At 37.7% G+C, this 21,972-nt stretch overlaps 1 protein-coding gene across 1 annotated transcript in view; it reads left to right on the top strand.

The window, feature by feature from the left end:
* ANKRD12 (ankyrin repeat domain 12) overlaps positions 1-21,437 on the top strand; it is a 58,759-nt gene extending 37,322 nt beyond the window's left edge. The window contains exons 6-12 of the mRNA XM_066561693.1: positions 112-254; positions 1,789-1,936; positions 4,350-9,031; positions 15,118-15,216; positions 17,096-17,239; positions 19,742-19,837; positions 20,163-21,437. Coding sequence (XP_066417790.1) covers positions 112-254; positions 1,789-1,936; positions 4,350-9,031; positions 15,118-15,216; positions 17,096-17,239; positions 19,742-19,837; positions 20,163-20,348 — 5,498 coding nt within the window. The 3' untranslated portion in view covers positions 20,349-21,437. The remainder of the gene's footprint in view (positions 1-111; positions 255-1,788; positions 1,937-4,349; positions 9,032-15,117; positions 15,217-17,095; positions 17,240-19,741; positions 19,838-20,162) is intronic.
* Positions 21,438-21,972: the final 535 nt, after the last annotated feature.

Here is a 21,972-nt window from a genome sequence, read left to right as displayed (position 1 = left end):
GTACTGTGTGTGAGAGTGTTTTGAAATGTTCAGAGGCAATAGAGATCTATGGCACAGGAATGAAAAACCAAATCTTTGATCTTTGTCTTAAACCTACCTTCTTCACTCTAGGTTGGACACCACTACATGAAGCTTGTAATGTTGGTTACTACGATGTTGCTAAAGTTCTGATAGCAGCGGGAGCAGATGTGAACACACAGGGCCTGGATGATGATACCCCACTTCATGATTCTGCTAGCAGTGGACACAGAAACGTGAGTGTTCTGGGAGAGTGGGAGGGGGATAAATACGTGGTTTGAAATGCTGAAGCTTCAGAAATCCTCACTGTCCTCATTGCAGTTATATGGCCTTGTAGTTCTACTTCTGCTGTTTTGGGAGCAACCTAATTGTTTCTGATTGTTTCATCTGACTTCTATTGCCAGATATTTTCTACTAGTATCTGTTTTCTTAAATATTTAAAAGTTTCATCTTTAGTTTCTTAGTAAATAAGCACTTAAGTGACTTTTTTTGAGAAATTTTACTGTATAGGATTCTCAAAAGAAAATGGTCTCCTAAAAGTATACTGTGGATTCGTGTATATTGTACATACATGTTTATAAATATTTCAAGGTATATATCCTATATTTCTTTTTAAATTGATATATATATTTTCTTCTTATTTTTTTAATTTAGCAATCAGCACTTATTGGAGAAGATAAATGGAGATCTGTAGGTGCTTTACATTAACTTTCAAATTGTTCTTGATTTCTGCTAATAAGATGCAGAAATGACTCTGCTTTCCCTTTATATCTCCTTTATTTCATTACTGGGTATGCGATCTGTTGTATAAAGCAAAAGATAGAATACATCCTTAAATCAAGTACACCTTGCAAACAAGATGTTCAGTGTGAAAGGCTTTTCTGGAAAAGAGAGAAATTAATTATCATAATCTGTTGGGAATTTTTTTATTAGCTGTTTAGTAACTGGTTTTTTAGGTATGTAAACAAATTGGGTCTTTAGATCATGCTTTCATAGAGTTGTTGTAGAGTCTTGGAGAACAGGACCTCTTGCTTTTCTGATATCAGTACTGGTACCTGTGGCCATCTCACTGACATTATGTACCAGAATAATTCTGAAGCTTCCTGTTAAGGTATCACTGTCTGCTGAATTTCCACATTCTTTATACATAGGGAAAAAAAGTAATACTGGACACTGTGCTAATGCAGTGGCCTTGGATTCACTGTAATATTAACAAATTGTTGCATTTGATGATGGAGAAGTTGATGATTTTGATTTATTGCATGTAGTTGCTGGTGGGATGCTTTGTTCCTCCAGTTAGATACTTGGATCTCTGTCAGGGCTTTTTGGAACTGCTGGGGAAACCAATAGTACTGTGATTTGCAAAAGTTTATCTGTTCCTTATTGAAGTGGAATAAAATTTGGAGCAAGAGGGTGAATCAACTGCAGAGGAGTAAAGAGCCTGGTAGGTGGGGAACCAGATAAATGGTGTGAAGAAACGCTAGAACAGCAAGAACAAAGGCCCCTGTTTCTTTCTTTTATAATGATGCTGTGTAACAAAGGGCAACTGTCTCTACTCTTCCCCTTCACCTCCTTTACAGAGCAGACTCTATGCACTGCTTAGACTTTACATTTTAGTTGCTGAAGTCTTGCTTTCCAGTCTCAGTATCATAGATAGGACTTAGGATCACATATCGTGTTACTTACATTTCATGTGCAGTGGGGTTTTTTTTATGCTGGTCAAGTAACATGTTATGGATAACCTCAAAGTTGATTTATTTAATGATGCAGATTGTGAAGCTATTGCTTCGACATGGTGGAAATCCATTTCAAGCCAATAAGCACGGGGAAAGGCCTGTTGATGTTGCTGAAACTGAAGAATTGGAAATGCTATTGAAAAGAGAGGTGCCCATCTCTGATGACGAGGACAGTTGCTCAGGTAAAAGTAGCTATTTAATTGCATACTTAATGCATCATTTCACCTAAGTTTAAGTGGCCTTAATATTTTATGTAGTGTAAGCTATTAAGGCTTGCTGCAGGTAACAATTGATATTGCTAAGGCTGTCTTTCACTTATATTTTTAGAGGTAGTTTGTTAAATTTCTCAATTGAATTACCTGAAATGTGTATTCTGATTTTTTTTTTTACTTTTCTCTCTGTCTTTAGTAAGCCGTTCCCACTTTGCAGATCAACTCAATATCAGAATGATGATTTTACCAGAGAAAGATATAGAGGAAAATACCATATTTTTTATGATACAGTGTGTTTCTGAGATGGTTTGTTTCATGGTGAAAAATATCCCCAAAGTCACTGCCCATCTTTAGTAGATCAATCAGAAGTCAGTGTTTCACATGGGTGTAACTTAGTTACTCAGTGTAGAAAAGTTCCTGCCAGTGGGTGGGACCATTGGTTTCTGTGGGTGACCAGGTAAGTAAGTTGCTGAAGGGGAGGCAGTAATTCTTGGTCTCTCCTGTGTTCCTGCAGATTGAGGAGTATGTAACACCTCTTGGAGCACAGAAAGAATTCTGTTGCCTCCTCAGAAGCAAAAGATTCTTGATCATGAGTAACTTACTTGAGTGTCAGACAGGAACTTTTCATTTGGCTTTCACAGAATATTCAACAATTCAGAATCTTTTAGATAAAAGAAATGAGGTGGATTGAAAACTGGCTGAACATCTAGGCCAGTATGGCGGTGATTAGTGGCACAAGGTTTATTTGGAGACCAGTAACTGCCTCTGTACTTTGGATCAGTACTGTGTCCACTCCTGTTTAACACCTTCATTAATAGCTGGGGTAGAGTGTTCCATCGGGAAGTTTCCTAATGACACAGAACTGGGGATTCTGAGGAGGAGTGGGTGGTGCATCAGAGAGTTGTGCTGCCATCCAGAGGAATTTTACCATGTTGGAGAAGTGGGCTCGTGGGAATCTCATGTAGTTCAGCAGGGGGAAGTGCAAAGTCCTGCAGCTGGGGAGGAGCAAACATCCAAGCAGCAGTGCAGATTGGGATCTGACCAGCTGGAAAAGCAGCTTTGCAGAAAAAGCCCTGGCTCATGCTGAACAACACCAGCTTGACCATGAGCCAGCAATGTGCCCTTGCTGCAGAGAAGGCCAGTGGTGTCCCAGGCTGCAGTAGGAGGAATGTTGCCAGCAGGCTGAGGGAGGTGATCCTCCCCCTCTGCTCAGCACTGGTGAGGCCACAGCTGCAGTGCTGGGTCCAGGTGTGGGCTCCCCAGTACAGGAGAGACATTGACACCATGGAGAGAGTCCAGGGAAGGGCCAGGAACATGACAAAGAGCCTGGAAAAGCAAAGGCTCAGGGGAATCTTGTTGATGCATAAAAATACCTGAGGGGAGGTTGCAAAGAGGACAGACCTGGGCTCTTGTCACTTTGCACAGTGACAGGACCGGAGGCAGGGGCACACAGTGAAACACAGGAAGTTCCCTCTGAACAGCAGGAAACATTTTTTTCACTGTGAGGATGACCAAGCAGTGGCAAGGGTTGTCCAGGGAGGCTGTGGAGTCTCTGTCCTTGGAGATAATTCAAAAGCTTTCTGGGCATTGTCCTGGGGAGTTGGCTCTGGGTATCCCTGCGTGAGCAGGGTGGGTTGAATAAGATGATCTCCAGAGGTCTCTTCCAACCTCAGCCATTCTGTGGTCTGTGAAAAGCACATGAAAAAGAACATCATGTCACATGATTGTAAAAGTTGGTTTCTCTACATAAAACTCAACACCCTAGGAATATTTCCTAGTCAAAGTTTCGGTATACTTCAAAGAAAAAAAGTCACATTGCCCTATGTTCTGATGTAGTGTTAACTTTTTTGGCATTAGAATAACCTGAAATACAGTGTGTGGTCCTTCTGTTCTAAGGGACAGTTGTGGCATCACTTCACAGAATCAACTTCAGCTTAGTGAAAGCATTGATCTTAAGACAAATATTTTTACATATGTGTAATAGAAACTTGTTACTATTTAGCAACTGATTTCTCAACAATCTGTGTAGGGTATTGTCCTTTAGAAAGAGTCAGGTTATACAGCAATTATGCACAATAGGTGAAGTTTTCAAAATTTAAACTGCATTACTTTTATTAGATATAAATGTTATTTTGTATTTTTACATGCCTAAGTGAGAGCTGTAAAGGAAGGGGAGAACTTTGATTTCATGACCTTTTGTTTTCTCTTAAAAAGCTTAATTCTAGTGAGAAGTTTTGCTGTGTGTTTAAGATAGGTTTTATTCTTTTTTCATTTGTAAAGAGGTGACTGCTGAACTCAACTCTTCTGTCCTGAGGTATGACAAGTGTCCCATCAGTATTCAATTTGATTTTTTCAATTTCAATTTTTGCTTTCCTTACTCTAGATTCTGAAGAAGCTCCATCTGTAAATCCTTCCAGTGTAGATGGGAATGTTGATTCAGAAGCAGAAAAGGACTCAGTAGCCAACAACAGCAAACAAACGGTCCCTAGTAAGGCACCCCTTCCATCTGCTCTAGATGAGTACGAGTTCAAAGACGATGATGAAGATGAAATGAAAAAAATGATTGATGACAAACATATTCTTAGAAAAGACCCAAGGAAAGAAGATGAGACTGAAGTTGAAAAGACCAGCTTATTTGTGAAACAAGAAAAAGTTGTCTTTTCAAAATCATTCAAAAACAAAAAGCAGAAACCCTCTAGAGTTCTGTATTCAAGTTCTGAAAGTTCAGATGAAGAAATAATGCAGGACAAGAAAATGGTCTCTCCTTGCTCTGTTTCAGAGACATCAAATTCTGATGTCAGAGTGAAGAAAGAATATATGGTTACAAACGAGCACAAGCAAAAGGGCAAAGTTAAAAGGAAAGTAAAAAATCAAAGCAAAAATAAAGAGAATCAAGAAGTAAAGCAAGAAAAAGAAAATGCTAGAGTAACAAATATAGCTACTTCTGGGTTAGATTCTTTAGATAAAGCTAGAGAGGAAGAAACCTTTAAGAAGTCTTTTACCTCAAAAGAAGATTCTTCTTTACATCTGTTTCATATCACTGCTGGAAAATCTCCAAAGCATCCTTGTGGGTTAAGTGAAAAGCAGTCAACACCATTAAAGCAAGAAAACACCAAAACTTGCTTATCACCAGGAGGTTCTGAAATAACACTGCAATCTGAAATAGTTCGGTATGATCACAACACTGATTCTGATTATCTAGTAGAAAGTTCTAGTGGCAAATCTTGCAAGCACAAAGAAAAAAGCAAGCATCATCAAAAGGATTTTCACTTGGAATTTGGTGAAAAATCTAGTCCTAAAACTAAAGAGGAAGATAATAGCTCAACATTTGAGAATTCAGAATATACTTTGAGAAAAATTGACAAGGAAGGTAAAACACTTAAAAAGCATAAGTTAAAGCACAAAGAAAAAGAAAAGGAAAAGCACAAAAAGGAACAGGATGGGGAGAGAGAGAAACAGAAACATAAAGATACTGGTAAAGAGGTTCAAAGAAGTATTGAGTTTGACAGAGAATTTTGGAAAGAGAACTTTTTCAAAAGTGATGAAAATGATGATACTTTGATAAACACAGAACATGAATCTCTTTCTTCAGACAGAAAATCAAAGCTAGAAAAAAATGTGGCAAAAGAAGATAAGTTAGTTAAGGAGAGACAGTTCCAGAAAGAGAGAAGTATTAAAGATGAGAGAGAAAAAGAGAAGAGCAAAAAGGAAAACGAGAAGTTTCTCAAGGATGAAAAAACAAAAGATACAAAAGAAGAAAAAGAAGTTACGCTTGCAGATAAAGAAATTGAATTGTTCTGTTTTGGTGTTAAAGATGAGGCAGCCAGCATACATATAGTAGAAAGAGAAACAGATACTGAAAAGCAGGAAAAGAATTTAAAGGAAAATAAAGAGAAGACAGAAAAGCGACTCTCAATCAAAGAAAAAGATTTTGAAAAGATAGAAAGAAAACATGGAGAAAAAGAAAAAAAGTTAAAGCATGAATACAAAATGGAGAAAGATAAAGCAGAAGTAAATGAGAATACAGAGAAAGTAAAGGAGAAGTGCAGTTTTCAGCAAGCAGAAAGGTGCCATAAGGAAAACGATAAAGTAAAAAGCATGGGTGCTCTTAAAAAAGTTGATGACAAGGAAAGAAATAAAGAAAAAACTGATAAGAAGCATGATAAAGAAAAGGCTGATAAAGACAGACATTGGGCCGAAAGCAAAGAAAAACACTGTACTGAAAGAAAATTCAAACAGTCTGAAAAAGAATCTGAATATACTAAATCAGAAAAAAATAGAACTAAAGAAAAGGAATTTGAAAAAAAAGACAAATCCAAAGACAAGGAGACCTCATCACTAGCAAGCTCAAAACATATGCAAGAGGAAAGAAGATGCACTATTACTGAAAGTAGTAAAACAGTTCATGACAAACTGTCATCTTTGAAAGAAAAACCAAAAGATGATTTGTTGAAAACTCCAGATGGTAGAGAGAAAGATAAAAAAGATAAAGATATAGACAGATACAAAGAGAGGGATAAGCACAAAGATAAACTGCATCAAAGTAGTTTGCTTAAACTAAAACTTGAACATGAGAAACTTAAGCCTAAACCAGCTCCTGCATCGAAGGATGCTCGACCTAAAGAAAAAAGATTAGTCAACGATGATTTAATGCAAACTAGTTTCGAAAGAATGCTTAGCCTTAAAGATCTGGAAATAGAGCAGTGGCATAGAAAGCATAAAGAAAAAATAAAACAGAAAGAGAAGGAACGTTTGAGAAACCGCACTTGTTCAGAGCATAACAAAATGAAGGAAAAACCCAAACACTCATTCGCTGAAGTAAAAGGCAAAGAACTGATTCGTTCCAAAAGTTCCGAGTTGCCAGATGTTTGTATGAAGGAAAAACAGCAGAAAGATGCTACAAGTAATAGATCACAGTCAGTAGATACAAGAAGTGTCAATGTTGCAAAGGCTTCATTGGTTTTAGATAATTTAAACAGATCCCCCAAATCGGAAAGTGAAAAGATGGGGCTGAGCTCCAGGTCCGTGTCCATGGTTTCTGTTGCAAGCTCTGAGGATTCTTGCCATACCACAGTTACTACTCCAAGGCCTGTAATCGAGTATGATTCGGACTTTATGCCAGAAGGTTCCGATTCCCAAATTTCTTTTTCACAGTCACCATTTTTGGCAAGTGCCAAATCACCAGCCCTTGTGGAAAAAGAGGCCGATGGTCTTGCTGAGTTGCCAGATCGTATTAAGCCGCCTTTCACGAACAGGCTCCCACAAATGTATGTTAGATCAGCATCTGCTGAAGATGTTAAGTTGGTTTTAAATGAGTGTAGGCCTGTTATAGAGGTTCGAAGATGCAGCATGCCTGCTGCAGTTTCTGAGCACAGCAAACAGCCTCGAACATCAGAAGAAAACAGCCAGAACGCTCTGCCGTCAGTTCAGACTTGCAATAGCACTTCTCCTAAACCAGAGCTACTGTGCAGCACGCTTGAAAGAGATTTTCAAAGCAGTGTGGCTGTTCTGCAGTCAAACTTCACATCATCTCCCAACAGAGCTGTTAGCAGCAAGCAGGCAACAACGGGGACAAGCACCATTAAAGATATTGCTCAGATGAGCCCTTCGGAAGACTCTAACATGCATTTAGAGCCATGTAGTCAAAGTGGTGTGACTCAGCAAACCAAACCGTGGGATGTGCCTTTTGACAGACTTAACTCATTAAACAATGACTTTAACAGCTCAGGCTGTGGTGTACCAGAGCAAGATGCTAAAAGCATTATAGCAGTGCATAATTCTGAGAGCAGGACGTTAAAAGAGCAACAAGTATCTGAATTTTTGCCTCAGCACTCTGAAATTAAAGGAAGTTCCGGTTCTCAAGAATCTGCATCAATTTTGCCTTCACAGTCGCCTTGTTCTTTGCCTATCCAGCCACTTCCAGTTGTGTCAAAACACGTTTCTTTACCAGGCATTATCAGTCAAGATTCATCATTAGTACAGCAGCAAAATGTAGTTCACACTGCAACTTCTCCTTTGGAAACAGATACTACTAGTACCAGAGAGCTGGAAAACGCTTTCTTCCCTTCAAACTTTAGGAAGACTGATGCACCCGTGGCTGTATATTCTGAGAGCTCTGCAAAAGATGTTTCACAGAGCTATGAAAAGGTGAATGATTTACCATTAGAGAAGGATACTCCTGAAAGTGATTGCAGTTCACAGTTAAACGTGAACTCATTCAGTAGAGTTGTTTGTAAGAATGCCCTGAGTGAAGTGGATGGTAACACAGTAGATACTTCAGATATTAGAAATGAAAAAGACCAACAAGAAAAGTTGGTCTCTGTGCATGTTGTTGATAGTAAAGCCAATGTTGATCTCTGTGAACTAAGTTCAGGAATGTCAAAGGGAATTACAAATGAATTGGTTAATAAAAGCCCCTGCACTGCAGACAGAGAAAATGTGTTGGTGGATGATCCACCACAGTACTCCTCTATATCCAATTTGGAAAATAGTTCACAACAGATTACACAGGAAGAGGTGCATAAATACAGCCAAATAGTTAAAGTAGAAGAAGAGGTTGCTGAGGATCAGAAGATGGAACAGCAAGAAGTACCTCAAAGAATCACAAGGAACAGAGCAAATTTGCTTGCTAACCAGGGCAAGCAGAATCCTCTTGGCTGTACACAAACATCAGAAAAAGAGTCTGAATCGTCAGCATCTATGAAAGCAAGAATTAGATTAACTGAGGATGATGATGCTCAGGTACATCATCCACGTAAAAGGAAGGTGTCACGCGTGCCTCAGCCTGTACAAGCGAACCCTTCTTTGCTGCAGGCCAAGGAGAAAACCCAGCAGTCATTGGCAGCTATTGTTGATTCTTTGAAACTTGAGGAGATTCAGCCGTACAGTTCTGAGAGAGCAAACCCCTATTTTGAATACTTGCACATAAGGAAGAAAATAGAGGAGAAGCGTAAATTGCTGTGCAGTGTTATTCCTCAGGCACCTCAATATTACGATGAATATGTGACCTTCAATGGCTCCTACCTGCTGGATGGCAATCCCCTGAGCAAGATATGCATCCCAACTGTAAGTAACGTGGTCTTTCAATATGCAGTGCAATGAAAGGCATGTTTCAGTTTTGTTTTTGTAACTTCCATATTCTTCCTAACTTGCTTCTGAATATTCTGCTGGAAGCAGTAAGTTGACCTATGTCTAACTAATATTGATTAATAGCATCATATGTAAAAGCCCTATTCACTGGAAATACAAACAATGGTTTCACAGTCACTGTGAGACAAACCATGTATGACACCTGTCAAGGGCACACAGGCAAGTACTATATTTCAAAGTATGTAAAGCCTGCTCTTTCAGAATGTGAAGTAAATTATTCAGAGCTTCTCTGAATTTCTGCTGTCAATAATTTTGTTAAAACTAATTAGTCAAAGCTGTTTCGTTTGGAGGGGGGTGGACATGCAGCGCTTCAAAATACCAAGTCTGTTGCCAAATGTTTTAAGCAGGAGAGTGCCTGCCAGCTATCTCAAAAGCAGCAGATGTAATCTGCTGTGCCCTGGCTTTTGTAATCCATCAATCTAAAGTGTTCATAATTTTATTAAATAATGTCAAGGGTTTCTTTTCCTTTTTACTGAAGAACATCTGTCATTCAGAGACACTTGTTTAGGTCTAAGCTCTCCATTTTAGAATGGTCAAGTTATTATGTCAGCTCATCTAAGGTAACTCACCCTTACTTGAGAGTAAAAAGCTTTAGCTTTTTCCAGTAGAGTTGAGGATTTCTTTGATGACGTAGTGAATGGAAGTTTAATGTGTAAATTTTAAAATGTTTGCTTCATTATGCAGCTAGTCTTAATTCCCTGTACAAGCAGTTTGTTCTCATTCTTTGGGAATTACTAGGCCAGTTACAGTCTGAGGAAAGATGTGGGTAGGACCTTTTGCAAGGTCTGTAGGTGAACCAGGGTGTAGGTAAGCTTTACCACGATGTACCAGGCTGTCAGCCTTCCCAAGTCTGCAAACCTTTCTCAGTAGCTGTTGCAGCTTCTGTAACATCTTTATCACTGGAGACACAGATTTAAATTTTTTTTAAAGCTGCTGCTAGTCAAGTACATACTGTTTCCAAGCTACAGCTTACTGCTTTGGCATCACACTTCAGTGCTTAATTTGGGATAAGTGGAAAGTAGAGAGGCATGGAATATATTTTTTCCTGGCCCATCTTCTACCTGAGCAATAGAATTCAATTCCCAGTCATAAATGGCAATGTGTGTGTAGACACCATAAGGAGGGCAGAGCTTTTGATATTAAAGCACTGCCTTATAATTACTTCCTATCTCTATTGCTGTGTGTAATAGGAACTCTGCAGTTAATGAAAATAAATTTAGGTATTGGAGAGCAAAATCTCCGGTAACAGGTTCAGAAAATACCAGAGATGGATGTGTGCTTCCTATTCTCAATGGCTTTTAATTATTGTTGAAAAAAAAAGCCTCTTTTAAAAAAGTTGATAAAATGTAAGTATGTAATTGAAGAATTGTAGTTACTGATTTTTGTCTCATTTAGATTTCTGGTTTGCTTCCTTACACATGCATGTTCTGATGGTAATGATGTTTTGAACAGTTAATTGTTTTGTATATGCTTTGATGCTCCTGGTAATATTCTACAGATGTAGAGAGAACAGGTGGAACTTTTTATTTCAAGTTCCTAAAAAGGAAGAAGATAAAGTTTGAGAAGCCAAAATAAATTATTAGGAAATTGGTGATTATTTTCATTAGAATTAAAGTGTAAGAAAAAGCATGAGTTTTGCTCTAAATAAGAAGATACTGTAAGCAATTCAGTTTCGTTTGTCTGAAAAATCTCCAATGCAACTAAGTGCTTTATTTAATTACTGTCACTTTTGTAAATGTACAATTTTGATAAAACTTCTTAGGTTTCCTTTCAGAAAAAAATGCTGTTTAAAGCATTAGTAATATTTCAGATTTAACTTATTGGCAGAATTGGCTTGTGTACACAATGTAATGATTTTATTTTGTCACCATTGAAAATCACAATCATAATAATTCCTGTTACAAATACCATAAACAGGAGAATTGCTAAACTAAGGATCATTTCATTCTCAGAAATGAGTGTTTGTTTCTTGTACACATTGTCCAACAAAGTGAAAATAAAGACTAGGCTTTGTCTCTCTGAAATATTAATAGCATGTTGTTATGCCTATAATGCAGAATTTAATGAGCAACTGTAAAAATACCTTTTTGTCATGTTTGTTTTGCAGTTTTTTCCTTCAATTCTCTAATGATTCTCTGTTAACCAAATTTTTGCCTCATCAATTTACATAGAGAGAAAGTAGATACTCTTTCTTTAATTATTCCTGTGTTACAGATATCCTTTGTGTAGGTCTGTGTGGAGACTGTATATTTAGCTCTGACACTCTAAAACTGGGAATGGTTGGTGTATGGAGCAGTGTGTTTACTGTTCTCTGCATTGGAATTTTAATGATGCACTGTAGTTTATCTGATGAACTTCAGACATGCTGTAGGTGGGAACCAGGAGATGGTGTGCTAAAACCTTGTTTCCACAGCCTTGTTTATATATTGTAATTTACAACCTGGATCACCTAAGGCTGTGAGGATATTCATGTATGAATTACGGCTTCCCTTTCACCAGTACAAATACAAAACATAAGGTAGGAGACATCAGGTCAGTTCAAAATAGAAGGAAACAAATCTAAATCTTCTAACAGAGAAATTTCAATTGTACTTGGCTCTGTTGCCTTTCAGGTTATTCCATGTTCTACAGGGTTCAGTCATCTTTATCTGTATTGTTTCCTGAGAGGAGGTGCCAGGATGATTCACTGCCAGCCTCCTGTGCCTATCTTTCAGATGTGTTTCTCGTAAAGAGGATTCTGTCCAGTCTCCCTGGCATTGCTGTAGAAACTCAAGTAGTAAGATCTAATTTTAGGGGTGTTACCAGAAACATGTTTTCAAAATGCATGAAATAGAGCATGAGAGTAGGCCAGTTGTTTGGATGACATAGAAGAGTGGAGGTTTGTAGCAGCAAAATGAGGATTGAAGGTTTATAGAGTGAAGAGTTGATATACAGCTGTAGCTGTATTCGTTTCGAAGCATGCAAGGCCTGCAGGAAAGTTGCTGATGGATTTTGATGTGTTGGAGATGGGAAGGGCATGCCTTGAACATGAGCTCTGGCCAATCAAACCTGCTCTAATGGCTGGCTCCAAAGGAGGTAGAGCAGAGGCACAAGGCCAAGATCTGTCTGGCTCTTCTGGGTCATTTCTCAGACTGGGAAAAGAGAATTCTCTGAAGCAGGCAGGGCCCCTTTGTTTCCCTCTCTTCTGTATGGAGTCTGGGCCCTTAAAATAGTTTGATACTTGGTTATGCAAAAACAGAGGGCACCTTTTTTGTGTGGTGTTCAGTTTCATGCTCTGTTCTTGCAAGTCCAGCTTATGTGTTTGTATTTTCCCTAGACAGTTTTTTGTGTTCTCTTTAGTCATAATTTCTTTGACTAGAAGGTCCAGGAGGCTCCTCTGGCTGTTCCTGCCTCAGAGCCTTTAAGTCAGACCTTTGGTCTCAAAGAAACCAATTTCCTTTGTCTGAATCCAGTGCTGGTTCACAAGCTGGGATTTCCAGCAGGTGGTGTGCAACTGCCCAAATCCTGTGTTCAGACTTCTAAGGATCTGAGGCTCACTCTTCCCAAGTTTGCAAGAAGAGAGGAAAAAACAGAAAATTCCATAAATGTCTGTAACCAAACCTAGTATTTAGCTGTACATTTTGGCAGGTGGTGCTGAGCTGGGTGGGAGTGAAGAGTTTATGAATGTATCCAGTGGCAGTTGGGATCTCTGGAGTCATGGAGACCTGTCAGTGTCCAACAAGTCTGAACATAATCTGTGTTCAGGGCTGAATATAATCTGCTGAAAGAGAGTTCTACATGTTTAAATAAAAGTCCACACAAATGATCAGCTCATTATCAGATTATTTCTATGATATTGATTCTTATTTCTGTTGCACAATTAAACTGTCTGTAAATTTAAGGGAATAACATTTTAAAATATTTGAAATGTAGTGACATTACAAGGGTGAATGGCTTCAAACTGAGAGAGAGACAGGTTTAGATTAGGTAGTAGGAAAAAATTCTTCACTGTGAGAGTGGTGAGACACTGGAGCAGGTTGCCAAGAGAAGCTGTGGATGCCTCATCCCTGGAAGTGTTCAGTGCCAGATTGGATGGGGCCTTGAGTAACGTGGTCTAGGGGGTGACATCCCTGCACATGGCAGGGGGCTTGGAACTCCATGACCCCTGAGGTCCCTTCCTACCCAGACCATTCTGTCCTTCCTTCCCAGACCATTCTGTGATGCTGTGAAATTGTTCAAGTGATATGGATGCTTGCCAGCTCTGAAATTTTTATTTCTGGAAAATCCAGGTGCATAAACCCAAAGCTTATTTAGATACTCTGTCTTGCTTCTTATCTGTGTGCTTTCCTGTAAGCAAAACCATGAAGATTTTGGGAGATGTTTTGGGTTTATTAAAATTAAAGCTTGGTATTATTTACAAGCATCTTGTCTTATTTTTATTGAAAGACTCTGACAGCACTATTGTACTGTACCATGAATACAAAGTCTTCAGGAAAAATATACTATAGGGGGTGTATTTGTTTTTAAATATGCTGTTTTACACAAAATGGCATATGCCATAAACGTGACTGGTTTGAGAACCAAATTGTTTTCACTAAGTGAAATGAAGTGTATCTTGTTCTGTAGTTTGAAATATGAAGGAGTTGAACATCATTTTATGCAATATAATACTTTAAGGAATTAACTGCAATCAGTTATTCAGATTATGTCCTATAATTCCAGAGACATTGGCTAACTTCCAATTGGGAAAAAAATTATCCTGAAATAATTTTCCAATATAATACTAATTCAAGCATTTCTGGTAGATAAATCACTTTGTTACTGGAATGTATAGTTGCAAGATTTATACTAATAGTTTAGTTTAACCTACAGTGTATCTGTATTTCCATAATGGATTTATTACTTCTTGACAGTTGAAGGATCTATTTTATTGGAAAGAGTTATTTATCTTTCTGCTTGTGTTAGGTATGAGTAGTAACTGCAGGTATGTATTAGAGCTGTAGGTTTTGAGTATCAGCGGTAGTAGGCAGTGTTTCATGTAGTTTGAATGAGTCTTTGCAAAGCAGTATCAGTGCTCTTACATCTGTCAGGTGTTAAAACCCATGCTGAATTGTCAGATAGAACTGGCACAAAGGAAAGTGAACTTTGGGAGGAGCCTTAAAACTGCCAAGAAGTTTATTATTTACTTCTGAAAAAGCATCTGATTTCTGCAGTTGCCAGGAGGGCTCCAGGTGCCTTGTCAGTGTTTTTTCATACAGCTCAGACCAGACAGTAATTCTGGCTGTTTACCATAATTGACTGAAGTTGCAGAGTGTTTATAGTATAGCAAATCAGTAACAGCATTTATATGTCACTCAAGTCTATTTGATTTTTTAAATTATTTTCTTTCTAAGGAATAAGTTTTTTTTAAAACTTACTTAAATAGCTGATAGGAAGAATCACTTTTTCAAGCTACTGTGTGGGTCTCTAGTCTGCTTTTTGTGCTTGCCTGTGTTCTATGTGATTGCAAGATTAGGAGTATGGCTGATTATCTTTTGTGCAGTATAAAATGCTGTGGCTATTGTATGAATATATCAAGGGGTTTGGGGTTTTTTTAGCAATATTTTACTTTTTTTTACTTTTTTCTTTTTGCTAGGTAGTTTTTATCTTCTCAAAACGAACAGCTCTGCTTTAAAGAATCTTCAGAACAGGAAGCAAGTTGTATTCTTACTATATTCTACAGTGTAGCCTTTTAAAAAGAACAGCTATGGAATGTTGATAATGACTGGTTAAAAGCTCTAAACAGCTTGAAATGCTGTTTTCACTTGGGTTTATTAATTTTATGGTATGGAATTCTTAAAACCTTTTACTGCAAACACTGCAAACACATTGAATTCACATAATTAATGGAAAGTAAAAAGTAAAATTATTTTTCTTTAAAAATGCCTTATTGTTTCTTGGGGTTTTTTTTAATAGATCACATAAGCAATGCTAAACATGTGAAATACACATTCACTATATTATTTATAAAACTTTTTCCACAGATTACACCACCTCCATCACTGTCGGACCCACTTAAGGAACTATTTAAACAACAGGAGGTTGTAAGGATGAAACTACGTTTACAGCACAGTATTGAAAGGGTGAGAATAATTTATTTTTTATGTCCTGGATTTAAGCTTTAGGATTTTTTGCCTTTTCAACAAACAGACTACATTTTTCTTAATTTAACAATGTTTAGAAGTAATCTTCTTTCTAGCCAAATTTATTAATTGGAGAAACTTCGAAGGGGGGGGAGGGGCAAAATAGTTTGAACAGCTGTTTGCAGAACCCTCAAGTTGGTAAGACAACAGCTTTTTCCTTTTAATTGCTCTGAGTTGTGTCCCAGATTTATCCTAGAGGCAGAAGCTTCACACTGTAGTTTTGAAAGCTAATGATGGTTGTAGACTTCAGAATCAAATTGACTGAAGATAGAGTAAATTCTGTATTGAGAGGAGACACGTGTGGCTCTATGACTGAAACATGTTTGGCAATATTCTGCTCAGAAACTGCCTAACATTATATTAGAGCTACATCTGTCATCATCACTGATTTTGAGCACAGAAATAGAGAAAATATTCCTGGTTTAGGAGTATTCTTTAGTTTTAGGTTGCCCTTTTTCCTTGGTAACCTAGCTTTAGATGCCAGTATTGTGTGCCAGATAGCTTGTGGGCACAGACAGGGCCCCTTTCTGACATGGATGCATCACAAGGATTTCCACATAGTTATACAAGGAGCTGCCACATCAAACCCAGTGTGATACTTTTTCAATTGACAATTTCAGTGTGACTTAACAAACCCAGCTGAGAGAGGGGTTTTACTTGAATTTAGTATTTCAGTGAAGAGTAATAAATAAGCAGCACAGAAATTGTAAACGTGGTTCAAGTTCTGAGTGAAAAGAAATCAGTTGCAACTAAAAGTACTTTGGCCACCAGGGCAAGGGAAGGGATTCTGTCCCTGTACTCTGCTCTGGTGTGACATCCCCCCCTTAGAGTGCTGCATCCAGCCCGGGGGTCCCCAGCAGAAAGAGGACATGGACCTGTTGGAGTGAGTCCAGAGCAGGGCCAGGAAACTGATGAGAGGGCTGGAGCACCTCTCTTATGGAGAACAGACTGAGAAAGCTGAGGCTGTTCAGCCTGGATAAGAGAAGGCTCCTGGGAGACTTCATTGGGGCTTTTCAGTACTTAAAGGAGCTTATGAAAAAGAGGCAAAGTGACTTTTAACTCAGGTAAATAGTGGTAAGACAAGGGGAGGTACAGTTGTAAACCAAAAGAAGAGAAATTTAGATAAGATATTAAGAAAAATTCTTTATTGTGAGGTGGTGAGGCACTGGAACAGGTTGCCCAGAGAAGCTGTGGGTGCCCCATCCCTGGCAGTGTTCAATGCCAGGCTGTGTGGAGCCCTGACCAAACTGGTCTAGTGGAGGGTGTTCTTGCCCACAGCTGGGGGGTTGTAGATAGATAATCTTTAAGGTCCATTCCAGCACAGACTCTATGATTCTAACCAAAGGAAAGAATATTTATGCAGATGTGAACTTAGGGAGTTACTGCATGTTGTTTTTAAAAAAATTATCATGCAAAGAATGCATTTCTGCTTCAGTTTGCTTGGCTACTGTGCCTGGAGAAAAGGCTTCATACAGTTAACATTCACAAATATGTATTCCAAGCCTATGCTCCTCCTACCTTTCATCTTTAACCACCTTCATTAACCAGGACTTGCCTCAGTAAGTGGAAACATTCAGCCATCAGTGAAGGCTGGGGCTAAGGAGAATGTGTTTTCAGTTCTGACATCCATGGGACAATCTTTGCATCATCAAATTGAAATTTCCTATTTGATTAGAAGAACAACCCCTCCTACCTTCAGAATCCAATTTCTCACAGTGTTCAAAACTGTAAGCCCTGAAAAGATATGTTTGAATTAGTGGACATTTGTATGAATGTTCAACTTACTAAATGTATATCTGTATGTTGATATCTTAATTAGGAAAAGCTTATTGTCTCTAATGAGCAAGAGGTTTTACGTGTTCACTACCGAGCAGCCAGGACCTTGGCTAATCAAACTCTGCCCTTCAGTGCCTGCACTGTGCTCCTGGATGCTGAGGTGTACAACGTGCCTCTGGATGCTCAGGTAAAGATTTGTCCTTCACAGCTCCAGACAAAAAGGTCTTGCTAGCCAGCTCAAGCATTCAGAGAGAATTCTGTTCCCATAGCAAAATTGTTGTTGATTTGCCTGGAATTAAGATTATGCCCATGATAGGTTGTTACTTATATTAGGCCTCCATTGGGTGTACAGTAATGGGAGATATGGGTGTATGTATGTGTTTTTTCTGTTTTCTGCCATGTCTCGTTTTCTTTCACGTCCAGGAATTATGAGATGGATAAAATAAAAACATTCCTCTGCTGATTTTGTTATAAAAAACAGATTTCAGTCATAAACAGAACATGTTTTTGAAGCTTACAAATATAGCTTAAACAAGAGCAAAGAAATTATCAGCATAGAAGATGACATCTATCAGTAATCCAGATAATTGGAATGCAGTAGTGTGTGAAGTGATGAAATTGGTTTATGAACTCTGGAGATGTTTGTGGATGTATCCACATTATACTTCCCTCCTCTGTACAAGGCAGCCGCTAGAACTGTACCATAAAAAACAGATGACCAGCAGTGAAATGTTGAATGCTACCAGATGAAATAACCTTTTTCAAAATTACTTCAGACTTCATATGACTTACTTGTGCCCTGTTATTTACCTGTTCAGTGTGAGTATTTAGTCCTGATTAAAACATATAAAATAAGAAATGTGCTTCACAATCTGTGTATGTTGTATGGACTGTCACTCAAAAGTTGGCTGCAGCTGTATCTCTTAAGATAAAATAATCTCATGGTGTTGGTATTTTGTGGACAGTTTTTCCAATTAGCAAACACAGAACCAGCATTTGACACCTGTTACAGTGGCTGTAAGAAGCACATAATGCAAGGAGGAAATGTTGATGTTTTAGGTGTAATAAAAGTGTTGGTGCATTGGATGTTGGGCATTTTAAAATGAAGCACATACATTTCCAACATATGGGAGATTTTACATTGGTTCTGCAGCCCTTTATAGAATTATTGCAGCTTCCAGTGTTTTTTCAGTCAGTTACTACATTTTTCCCCTGTCTTTAAAGAACTAGAGCTATGCCCTACAAGGTGATTCAGCAGGAGATAGCAGTTTATGGAGATTATATTGTCTCCTTTTAAGCTTCACACAGACAAATTTTTAAAGCATCGTTTCCTTAGTACTTCTAACTGATAGGGCAAAAATGTTTCTCTTCCAAAATTTGGAATATCCTTTGCTTTATTTCTGCTCCAATTCATAGGCCTTGAGCTTTTTAGAGATGAGAATACATGAGTTGTGCACATAACTGCATTTTTGTAGTTAACATTTTACAATTTGTTTTAAGTAAGCTGATTCCATATTTGAATTTATGAAACAAAAGGAATCTTTGTTGGGGGAGAAGTTGAGGTGTGCTCCCCAAGTACTGCCATTTTTTTTACCATCTGTATAATAACAAGAGCAATAAAATGCCTCTCCTTCCCCCTCACTGCTTCAACAACTTTGTGTTTTAGTCTGTGGTAATTTTTCTTAGGAAATTACATTGCATATAATGTTCAGCAAATCATTAAATATTTTTTTATAATTGAAATCAATGTTTTATACTACCAGCTTGATGGTTTGATTAAAATTTGTTTAATGGGAAGAATGTAGATGCATAAGAAAACATTGTCTTGTAGTGCATTCTGCAATTTTCCTGTTACCTCATTAGCAAATACTAATTTTGTTCTCTAGAAAGGTCAATCTTTGCACATTTCGTTGGGCTTCTTTTTGTTCCTTCTGCTACAGTGTACAAATTCCAGCAGTGTCTTCTTTTCTCTCTGAAAGAGGAACAGCAGCTTCTTGTATTTAGTATATATCATATATATACTATATCATATAATATCACTTAAATATTAGATTGGCATAGTCTGGCTTTAGAACTATGCATAGAGTAAATCTAGTTTTTCACAGTGGACAGATGTGACATTCCAAATCCTTTTGAAAAAGTTGGAATTAAAAATAAAACTATTTTGTTAAGCAGGACATAATACAGGTCCGCTCAATTTTTTAATCTCCTTTTGGGGATTGTGATGGTGGAAATATTTTTTAATTGCTTTCAGTACTTGTGTAACTTGTCAGTTAAATGAAGCTGCTTAATTTTTCCTTTATTAATGTTTTTGCTTTTCCTTGAGGGATATTGATTTGATACTGAACTTTAAAGAGAAAAAAGAGAGACAGTCATTTTGTGGAAGGATCTTTTATTAGTTAAGACTTTAGGGTGTAAATCTTTAAGCCTCCCATTCTAAATTTCAAAACCAGAGCACAGTAAATAGCATGAGGAAATCTGAAAATACCCATTTTTAGTGAGCAGCTGGCTCACAGAGGAAGTGTTGGTCAACATTTATATTTTCATATACCTTTGTACTTTGAATCTGTTTTTCCATGGGAAGCAGTGTTTGTGGGATTGTTTACTGTTTATGTCCCACAGAGTAGGTTTTGTGTTTTAATGTTTCAGATTGAATCATCAGGTTTTAATAAATTTTTGGTTTTTGCAGAGTGATGACAGCAAAACATCGGTGAGGGATCGGTTTAATGCAAGACAGTTCATGTCCTGGCTGCAGGACGTGGATGATAAATTTGACAAATTAAAGGTACACTTCTTGGTTTTTCCACTTAAAAAAAAAAAAACAGACCAAAGTTAATGTCAACATGAAGATGAGATGAATAAAGAGTAGGTTTGTGTGCAGTATCATGGGCTTCTGTGGAGGCAACGCAAAGGAAGGTCTATCAGTATAGAAAAAACCTAACTTTTGTTGCCATGTAGTGTAATGGAATAGTCTGCAAATTTCTAAATATATACTGGGGGAATTATTTACTATCACCAGAGAGGCTCTTAGAGATATTTTCTATGTGCAAACTTGCTGCAATAGTATTTTTTCAAATATTTCAATAACTTCTTTCTCGATTTTAAACCAGACGTGCCTTTTGATGAGGCAGCAGCACGAAGCAGCGGCGCTGAACGCGGTGCAGAGACTGGAGTGGCAGCTTAAACTGCAAGAGCTCGATCCTGCCACCTACAAATCTATCAGCATTTATGAAATTCAGGAATTTTATGTTCCTCTTGTTGATGTTAATGATGACTTTGAACTGACACCCATATGACAGCCAGCACCGTTCTGGCTCATCCCTCCCCGTGGACAGCTGGAGACTGAGGTGCAGTGATGCACAAAAGGTATTTTTTCTTTTGAGACAGAGCACTTAATTCTGTGGAATACTACCTTTCTCCATAATTCAGGTGCTCCTACAGAGAAGTGTGGCACAGACACTTGTTCAAACACAGAAGATGGATGCTGATTTTAAATTCAGATTCCTAGTAACTGCTGTTATCTCTGTTTTAAAATTGCCTGTAGCTTTAGGGCTTATTGCTGAAAAAGATGACAAAACCTGGTGAGTTTACAGCGCTGGAAGCTGTTAATAACTAAAACATCCACCAAAAAGCAAACGATACTTAAAATGTGCTATAAAGCTTTGTATTATGAAACTTCAGTAACAGTTGAACTCCCACAGAAAAATGATGAGAAAGCCTGTGGAAGAAAGTGTAAGACTTGGAGGAAAAGAATCAATCTTATTATGTTTTGTAAATTACTGTACAGATTTCTTTTTTGAAAAAGATGTAATATTGTCTTCATTTTTAAATAATTTATTTTATACATATTGTGCAAATGTAAATAGTCTTGTAATTACTGTTCAAACCTGTATAAAATAGATATTTTAACTGTAAAACTGTTTTTGTCTAATGTTTTATTGGACCAAAGTTGTCGTTTTTATTAAGTGTAGTGTGTTCCTGGTTGGCAGTTCCTTTTTGTATGGCATGCGTTTGATTTAGCTGCTTGTTTCATCACCATAACTGTAAGAGGATTGAACTGTATTGCATGCTCCACAGGACTCTGAACTCCTTCCCTTCAATAACTGATACCTAAACTGTTGTAATATTTACGAAATCATACTTCATATTAGTCTGTTGTTGTAATGCCATACCTATGACTTCCTATACTGAAAATATTTTTGTGTAAAACAAAAAAACCCTTTTGCTCTTATATGGTGGTCTCGTAATAGAGCCTATTTTTTCCAACAAAATGCCTTTGAATTAAAATTCTTAAATTGTATATTGTCTATTTTAATATTAATCTATGGAAGGGATATGTAAATAGTTGTAAATATAATACTTAATAAATTTTATTGGTCATGTTATTAGTTGGAATTTCTTAGTATTGGAACATTTGATACATCAAATCTTAGCATTCCTGGAATATATAAGGAGACTCAATGGAAAAGTTAAAAAAAAAATCTCCATGTTGTGAAATTTAATGCTTTTTATTCTTAGTATTGTTAATGAGCAGACAGTTAATTATTTATTAGTAGGAGGTTACAGATATTCATGAAAAAGATTTGTTACCCTCCAGGCCGTAAATTATTCAAGAATGCTTGAGATCTGATGTCTGTGAAATTATTTCTGAAGGAAGTGAGGCTTGGGCAGGACAGCTGGTTACTCAGAATAAGAGATTTAAAATCCTTGGGTTTGAACTGATTTTTAATGAGTGGGTGAGCTGCCCCAGACAACTTATTCCTTGTGCTTGTGTGACTGTCCAGAGGGCATTTCCAGGGGCAGAGGGCAAACGGGCAGCGAACAAGACACTCTGTGTACAGCAGACTCCTTCCCTCTGCACATCACTGCTGGTGCCAGTTTAGAATAAATAGTAACTCAAGCAGAGGAAAGCCAATTAAT

This window comes from Molothrus aeneus, chromosome 1 (genome assembly GCF_037042795.1).
Source record: "Molothrus aeneus isolate 106 chromosome 1, BPBGC_Maene_1.0, whole genome shotgun sequence".
Classification (NCBI taxonomy): Eukaryota; Metazoa; Chordata; class Aves; order Passeriformes; family Icteridae; genus Molothrus; species Molothrus aeneus.
The sequence above is the reverse complement of the archived record's forward strand: the minus strand, read 5'-3'. Positions and strand labels throughout refer to the sequence as shown.